At 36.3% G+C, this 9321-nt stretch overlaps 1 protein-coding gene across 1 annotated transcript in view; it reads left to right on the top strand.

Moving 5' to 3' along the window:
- The first annotated feature begins 476 nt into the window (after window positions 1–476).
- The window catches only part of LOC150109692 (uncharacterized), a 169034-nt gene continuing 160189 nt past the window's right edge, over window positions 477–9321 (top strand). The window contains exons 1-4 of the mRNA XM_090402988.1: window positions 477–966; window positions 6050–6269; window positions 7900–8227; window positions 8615–8820. Coding sequence (XP_090259114.1) covers window positions 477–966; window positions 6050–6269; window positions 7900–8227; window positions 8615–8820 — 1244 coding nt within the window. The remainder of the gene's footprint in view (window positions 967–6049; window positions 6270–7899; window positions 8228–8614; window positions 8821–9321) is intronic.

The following is a 9321-nucleotide window of genomic DNA, read 5'->3' as shown; positions in this document are numbered from 1 at the left end:
GAATCCTGAAAAGACTCCCCAGTTCTCACAGATTCTGAAATCAACATCTGTTGATTACTATTTTTTATTCTTATTTATATTTTTATTTTATTTTTACTTTTTTCTGTCTTGTAAAATCTTCAACTAAATGCTGATTATTCTTCGTATATACCAATTGCCAAGTAATATTTTAATAATGAAAACATTAGTATATTGAAAAGACATTGTGATTTATTTTTATTAACACAAAAGTGTTTAAGTTTATTGAACTACAAGTTGAAGAAAGCATTCTTGGGGAAACACTGCATTAGGTAGTTGGCACAATTACAAACGTGCCATGAATTATTAAGAATAGTGCGGAGTAGAAATATTGTGCGATATTTCAAAATGAAAACAAAATCGAAAGAACTGAAATCTGCTGGTGGCGCAGCGAATTGTCACTTTTATTCCCTTTAAAAATGCGCATGTTCATTCCAATACATGCTATTATAACCATTATGTCGTCTGCTCTGCAATCGTTGTCAGATATCCAAAGAGTAGCCAGACCCCTTTTGACTACGATCCCTTCCCATATTCATGAATGGACCACTCCGATTAAATGCAAGCTTTCACCGTCGTCTCTTCAAATACCTCATTTCAAGCAAAAACTTTTTCTTTCTCCGAGGGCAGAATCGCCGACAGTTTGCCTCAGCCCCATTCAACATGTAACAGTTCCGAAATTGATAGTTCCTGAATCGTTGTCAGAGAAGCATAATCGTGATCTTTTGTCGTCCCCTTCGTCAGAATGGCAGACGTTACAAAATATGCTGAATACGCCCCATCGTCAACTGTGGAAGGTCACGAGTTCTGATGATCGAGACGAGACAAGGAATGACAAAAATAATGAATTTAGTGCGTCAGCTGAGGTCAGTATAAAATCGTCAGAAAGCGACGGGCAGTACTTGGGAAGTGGATCATTTGGGCACGTCGTCGTCAAATATTGGAAAGGTAAACACACTTTAAATTTCTTAATGTGTAATTTGTTGAAATATCCGTTAGTTATGGATTTAAGTATTGCATGGAAATGTAGGTATGACTCGACGTTTAATATTTAGAACTAAATCTGCCACTTCATTTAGGGTGGGGTGGGGGATAAGTAGTAGCCGTTCGACTATCAACTGGTAGTCAACCTCATTTACTTGAAGCGATCCTTCTATATCAATGGGAAAATACTTTGCCTCTCCATGAAGCCAGTCAACCTGTAAATTGTTGATTCAGTAAACCGAATAAATTGATCACTTTCAGCACTTGAATGCTTTAAATTAAAGTGAGGTCCTTTAGCTAGGATGGGAGGGCCGTCTAATTTGATTTGTGAGCGGTTCTAAATTTGGCTTCGGGGGAAGTAATGAAACCGCAGGGTAAATTATAAGTCCATCAGTAGGCTGTTTTATTGTTTCCCTCGCACAACCCTACACAGCATATAGTATCGAGTTTCTAAATTACCCGGCATAGATGCTTGTGAATGTCTTTATTCAAGAAGAATTTCTCCATCCCGCTTGGAGGTTGGAAATGGTTAAAAAAAAAAAAAAAAAAAAAAAAAAACAACGAACTGCACCGTGGTATTAACACAGAGGCATAGCTAGAGGGGGGCAATCCGCCCTGGGCAACACTTTGAACATTTTTGAACTTTTGCAGTTAATTTTAAAAAAGTCTAGAGAACTAAGTTCCAAATATTGTAATACTGCTGCAAATTTTCCTCACAGTTGCTGTAAGTGTTGCTAGTTGAGAGGAGTTTTTCTAAATAAAACTAATTAAGAATTACCCACATTACTCTGAAATAGACTTCAACAAATGTCATCGATTTTGCTACCAGAAAAGCAAGAAAAATAACATTTTAGAATGTTGAAGTTAAAGTTTTAGTTCAAAAATAAACATAGCGTTTTAATTTATTTCCCTATACGTCGTTTTGACTTTTTGTAGTATTTTTCGTGTGTATTGAGAGGGGAGGCAAAGTCAGGGATCGTCCCGGGCGGCAAAAGCCTTAGCTACACCACTGTATTAACGTGTTAAAAGTGATTTATAAACTTTCGTGGGAGGGAGTTAAACATCTTTTTCAAATTTTTTTTTTTTTTTTTTTTCTCAACAAGACTCGCTAACGACGCATATTAGTATCCTCCCACTACGGGGGTGGGGAGCGGTTAATACCGTTCACTTAACAAATTAGCTCAGTCGGTATCGAAGATTCTTCAGTCTCATAGCTAGCGGAAGTTTTTGCTTCCCAGCAACCTTAGGGAAGTAAACTCTCCTGTCCCACTCAGTGCTAACATGCTGTGGGTTTACGATATTATAATAAGGACTTCTTGTTATTTTATGGCGTATTCAAAACATACCATTGCCAAAATAGCTTAAGGAAAGGTGGAATATATAACCCGATATTTTTGTAACATCTCAAGATCGTGCTGCGAAATGTTCATGTACAGGTCACTTAAACGGCAGTGCAAAGATCGAAATCCTGTAAAACGTGATGGCGACATCGAGTTCTGCGCAACAGATACTTAAAAGGAGGGTCTTTCATAAGTCTAATATTTTCATCGTAGAAAATAGAAATCGTTCTCTTTACATAGAGAAGGGGGGAAAATACTTCGTGCAAGTCGATATCATGAAACGGATAATCTTAACGACAATCTGCCTACTCCGGCGTGAGAGAAAATGAAGGGGGAAGGGACGGAGAGGAAATGTTCAACTTTTTCCTTGAATAAGTAATTTACTCGGATCTTATTACTGCCATACTGAAATTGTTTATCAATGAATTTTTTTGGTTAACATCAATATATTTGCATTTGTTACAGAATAACAAATATAACCAATGCAATTTGTTATGCTGTTCAGGAACATCGCAAGATAACCATGTTAAAGGCAGCGCAGTACTACCGAGAAAAATTATTTTATTGGTCATTGCTTTGGAATTTTCTAATTTTGCAGAATTTACATTGTGATAAAGATTAGCTGAACAGTCCTCGTTTTCCTCACAACCGAGTTCACTTTCTCTTACGTAAGATTTTTAATCAATGACTTGACTAGCCTAATCGATGAATGGCGAGCTAGGCCAGGTGAATGGTGCGACTTTGAGGCACGTAGCATCTTGTTTCCTACCTTCCCTCTATAAAATCTTTCTCCTATTTGGACTGTCATGCAAGAAACATGGTCCCAGAATTAGTAGCAATGGATTGAACCATGCGACCTGTAGTGTAAGATACTGGGATATTGTCCTTTGCAAAATTTTAGCGTTCTTTTTTCTCCCTTAATTGGAAATTTACCGCTCCTAAGTTTTCCGAAATGCCCTATTGATTACACGCCTCCCGTGGAATAAAAATAGGATATCGATATTTAACGTAGAATGCAAATAAACTAAAGATTCAAAAATGGCACATTATGATAGTAAACGATATAGTAGTGTATTATTGCATTCTTCGAGATTTTTGTAGGCACTAAGGTATGCAGTGTTTGTCGTAATAAGGGTCCCCTTCCCGATATCAAGTTCGCATTAGTTTTAACAAATACTATTTTTAAAATTTTGTCGTTCTAAAAATGCAGTCTTCATTAAAACGATCCCAATTGAACGACTAACACTTTTGGATGGATAAGTGGTGTATTGCTTACTCCTCCTACCACTTGCATTTAAAGAAGCCATGGATTAGCTGTTTATTTTCTTCAGCGCTGGAAGCTGAAATTATACAGCTTTTGTCTAAATCAGTGTACACTGCAGAATTAAACTGTTACTTTATAGGGAAGTTTAATAGATATAGGAGAATAAGCCATGGGGGGGGGAATAAATTTAAATGAAAGCAAGAACTGGCAGTATATAATAATCCAACCACCGTTCCTTTACAGGCTAGAGACGACGTACGCGAGTTCTGCGATAGTGAAGTGGGAACAGATTCAAACCACTGAATCCTCAAAATTGAAGATATTCTAAGGGAACTTAACAATATTGATATTCATGGATGTGCAATCACAGCTCAAGAAGGGGGTTCTGTCAAACGGCAGTATTTAGCGTTCTTTTTTCTCCCTTAATTGGAAATTTACCGCTCCTAAGTTTTCCGAAATGCCCTATTGATTACACGCCTCCCGTGGAATAAAAATAACCTCCCGTGGAATAATAAATAAAAATAAAAATAAGAATAAAATAGTGGGAAAGGTTAAAAAGTGTGCAAGGAAAAAGAAAATTAGTGTAGATGGATTGATGCAGTGTCTCAAAGTGTGAGATTAAGGGGTTTTATATGCATAAATTCATCTCATTAAACCTACGATAAAACAGATTAAACGAGGTGTTGATATTTTAATTTATGCTGAAGTGAATATTTTAGCTTTGATTTGTTTCCTTTTCATTTCCATATATTTTAGTAAGTTATAATTTACATGTTATGATTTTAGTTGTAACCTTTCTATCGTGTTTTCACCTGATGTTCGTTGAAATGTTACAAGAGGCAATTCTCTATTTGTCCGTTTGTACTCTATTTGTACCTCAGTCAGAGGTACATTTTTCATGAACAAGGATGTCCAGTGAAACTGGCTGAAATGCACTGTCGATGCCTTTCCTTAACTTATGCAACCTGCAGCTAGTTTCCTTAGTATGGTTTTCTCTGAGCAGTCGAACAGTGGCATTTTCTGAACGGTTGAAATTAAGTTAATTTCCACCTCAACCCTTACTTGTTTTACTGTTAGTAAACAAGTGATCCTCCCTGCTTGACTGCAAGACGCAATGGCCAAACTTGCAGCCTTGCATATTGAGGTGGATACCTAAAGGACAAATCAGCATAATTTTTTATTCGTTTATTACGAAGTCGTTTTACCTCGATTTTAGGCAGTTTGGAATCCTTTTTTCTAGAGGGAAGGAACCTTTCCTTAGTAAAAAAGGATTACTATACATTATGGCAGCCTCTCGCACGTAAATGATATGTAGAAGTAACATCTTACTTTGATTCGACAGTACCCATGAAAATATCGAGAGAAACATTTAGTTTCAGCGAAAACTTAAAGGGTACAATAACATTTTCGCACTTCGAGAAATTAAACGGAGAACTTAGAGATGAACATCGTAATATTGTTCAGGAAACAGCTAGTTTCATTGTCTGGCCCTAAACTATTCGTATTCTTCACACTCAAACTTGACACAATATTAGACAGGTCGTAGCACTGATTTAGTTACATCGATAATGTGAAACCTGTAACTCCTTTTCATTCCCCCAAGGAATTACAGTCTTTTAGTCTTCACTTTAGAAAGAGGACTGAGCTTGGCTACGTGCTGATGAATGCATTTACTGGACATCATGGATAAGTGGCAATATTTTGAACTGAATTTTTAAGTAATTCACTACGAATAAATTTAACTAGCTTTTAACTCTTAGACGTTTTTTCTCGACATGTTTCTGTCTGTATGGCTGACAGAATCTTCAGCGAGTGTTTTCCCTGTAGGGAAACGGTCGCTAACTGCTTAAACCTCTGCTCCAGGCGAGGCGTTTGATAAATGTTGCTGTTTGCAGAGCTCACTGCATGCAATGTATTGCATCATTTCATTTGCTTCACACCATCTCAATTGAGCCACTTTGTGATTAGATGGAGACACGTGCCCTTTGTTTGGAACAGATTTCGCTTCAATTCCTACCCGCGAAAAGAAAATTTCATAACGAGTAAAACGATTTGGCATTTTTTATGTTAGCCTTATTCGGAGGTGGAACCCTTTAACTCGTTTCTCTTAATAGAAACAAACACCAGCCCCAGAACAGTGTCAGAAAAATACCAAGTATAATGGAGCCCCACGCAAGATAATCTGGATGCAGTATGTTGGAAAGGATTGCCTCTATGCTGCCTTGATAGAATGAACGGGAATCGTGGCCCAGAACGATAGGCGGCTTTTGTGTTGTATGTATATGTGTGTGTATATATATACACACACGTGCCACCCACATTCTCATGCAGTTTCATAACGGGAGCAGTCAGTGACCGACTCTATCACTACAAAGATGAAATTGAACTTAAATTTCACTACATAAAATAAATTAAGTTTCAAGATTTTATTTTTTTCTTTCAGGCAAAAAGGTTGCGGTAAAGATCACGCATCAAGCCTCTGGCTCTTCTGCTGGGGAAAGAAATGCACTCAATCTGCAACATCCTCATGTTGCTCGTGTGCTGCGCATCTACGAGACTTGCAACCATCGGAGATTATTAGTAATAGAATATGGAGGGAGCTCAAACTTACAGCAAGTGATTGAAGATTCGACCCCACCAATACCAGCAGCAATTCGATTGAAGTAAGTAAATCATAAAGCTCTTTCTTGGCGAGGTAAACTATTTCGACAACGAAAAAATCGCTAAAAACATCCATTCTTTAATTCCCTTATTCACCTAATTTGTTTTTAATTATGCAACCTAGTTTCTCCTTATTCGATTGCCTATTTTCAAATTAAGTTTGCTTTTGATTGTACTTAAGGTTGAACACTTGTTTATTTTCCGTTAACCACTGCATTTTTTTATCAGGTTCCTGCTTATTGTCGTAATTTTTTTTCTATTGCTGATTTTAATACAAATAAAATTTACTACTTTCACGAGTGACTGCATAGATTTTAACTGGAATCTATACCTCGACTGACAGTACCAACTCAATTATTTCCTAATGTAATCCTTATAGATGAATAATATTGGAAAGAACGTACACCATCTTGTTACACCTTCTTTTGTATTAAAGATCTTAATGCGCATTCAATTGTAACCTTGTATTCAACTTAAACTAGATCTGCATATTTGCTGTGTAAAGTTGTCTTTTGCACCATATAGATATTGCGTTCTGAACAGGTTGTACATCTTGAGCTCGTCTTTGCACCTCTACAAAATTTACATAGATATATTTCTTATCCGAGTCTTATTCAGAAAGGTAAATCAGTACTGTGGTTACTTGGCTAAATAGGGCTTTTATCAATTGTCTTAAACTAAGATTAATTGACACTACCCTTCTTGATGAACCGAAATTGTTCATTCCTGTTTCAACTTTTTCTTGGCTTGGTTTGCTTGAAAACGACGAATACTTTAATCTGATACGCTCACTAGAAATTTGTAATTTTTCATATTTAATTCTAATTACATAGCTGGTTCAGTCAGCTGGAAATCGAGTAATGTAGCTACGAGGAAAGTTCTCTCTGTATTTCTAAGTGCAGGCGAATATTATCCATAAAATTTAGTTAGTAGCACTGTCTTACCTTGAAGCCACTATGGAATCCTAAGTTTTCCTTTCCTTCAACTTTGCATCTTATGTCTGAGGCGGTGTTTTTCTTTAAATCTTGATAGCGGGTGTTTAACTTAAACTATTCCCCTTCAATATTTGTATATTCTTTAATCTGAAAGGTCTCGAGGGTCCAATATAATGCATTTAGATCCTACTCAAACACATTTCCAGCTGCCACATGTTGTATCTCAGCCAAACTAAACTCGTTACATATTGAAATGTCTGCATGAGAATTCGTGCTTGTATTTATATTGAAAGACACTGTTATTGAACTAATCCATATTCAAATTAAAACTTCCAAAGGCACGTTCCATTATCTTGCCTATTCTAATTTTTTTGAAGACATTTTCCCCTCGACTGCATTTCTTCCTTTTTAGGAAGGTGCGGCTTTAAAACTTCCGTTCCACACACTACTAGATTGATAATGAGAACCTAATGGCAACGAACGGCTCTAGGTCAGCTAGCGATTAATCATATTACCACTATTTCATTTCAGTGAAGGAGTGGTATTTCTCAGATCCCTTACAGCCGCTATTTGTTTTTTTTAGAGACAATTGAATCGAATAGTCAATCTCTCGCAGAAACTAAAATTTCAACATGACTTTCTTCCTTTCTGATGACCATTTTCCAATAATATTCTAATAACAATGCATTTCTTTTAGCCTCTGCAACCAGGTAGCATCGGCTCTTCATTATTGCCACAGTCAAGATATCATCCACATGGATCTGAAACCTTCCAATGTAGTCGTTTCGTCTTCTGGAATATGTAAACTGACTGACTTCGGATGCAGTATCAGTCTTCGATCTGAATCCCGAAATGAATGCGAAAGTCGGATGGTAGGTACCGTAGCCTACTCTGCTCCAGAAGTGTTTTGTAATCACCCATTGACTACAAAAGCCGACATCTATTCGTTCGGAGTATTTGTGTGGCAACTGTTCACTTGCCAGACACCGTTTGAAGGCGAGAATGCTCATGTGATAATTTATAAGGTAAGAATTTTATATTCTTAGTGAAAATGATAGCTATGTACATCTCGAAGTCTTAACGCCTATGATAATTCAAAAATTACTGAAATATCTTATTTAACACATTAAAAGTAATAAATTATTCATTCTTTTCGAATCATGACTACAGATTTTGTGAAAAGTGCAAATACCCCATGCAGTTTCAAACCGGCAGAAGGAAGTAGTCATGACTGGTAACATATGTACACATGCGTGTAACAGTATTAGCCCTTATCTCAAAACAAATACAATGGTTTGGCTTCCTGAATATCGGAAACATAATTAACCCGATTATTTGCATCTCATACCAACAAACTACTTAAGAATTTTTAGTTGTTAAAATATTAATTACCTTTTTACCATTTATTAAAGGTGGTAGCTAACAATGTACGTCCACATTTTCCACCTAGCGAGCAACTGGATGCGTCTTATAAAGAATTGGCTGAAATGTGTTGGAATAAAACGTCGGTAAATAGGCCTACCGCTGATGAAATAGTTAATCGTGTGATTCTACTTCAGAAATTAAATCCATCGTCAAGTTCTACTTTGAAATACCGAGCGTCACCTTTAATTCACTAGTAATCGCTGTTGATTTTGTAAATCTATTTTTTGCATAAATTTAATTTTGTGTTATTTGTTTCGCTGTTTTAAAGCGAAGTTAACTTATTGGATAGACCACTTTGTTAAAATCCTTGAACTGTTTCATGTTAATTTTACGAATGCATCATTTTAATGTATTTAACCTCATTTTAAGTTGAGTTATAATGACACTGAATACGCATTAAAAAAAAAACTTGGTAGCATACCTTTTTAGTCTAAATCTTCCGAGAACAGCCAGCGAGTATTACTTATAAAAAGGTAATTACAAGAATTAATAGTTTTTAAGTAAATTTTCTACTACTGAATGAAGTTTATCAATTCGCGATAAACTGTATCGTTAAATGCGTATAGTCTAGCTCTCGTTAAGGTTCAAAGTGAAACATATTTTTTCAACGAACGTCTTCTAACCCTGAAAAGTATTCCAAAAGTCTCGAGTTTGTGGCTCTGTTCGTATCTGGAATTAGTCTGCATTAAAATGG

Source organism: Typopeltis vanoorti, chromosome 2 (assembly GCF_054136105.1).
Source record: "Typopeltis vanoorti isolate ZY-2024b chromosome 2, IOZ_Tvanoo_1.0, whole genome shotgun sequence".
NCBI lineage: Eukaryota > Metazoa > Arthropoda > Arachnida > Uropygi > Thelyphonidae > Typopeltis > Typopeltis vanoorti.
Note: the sequence above shows the minus strand (reverse complement) of the source record. Positions and strands in the feature narration are given on the sequence as shown.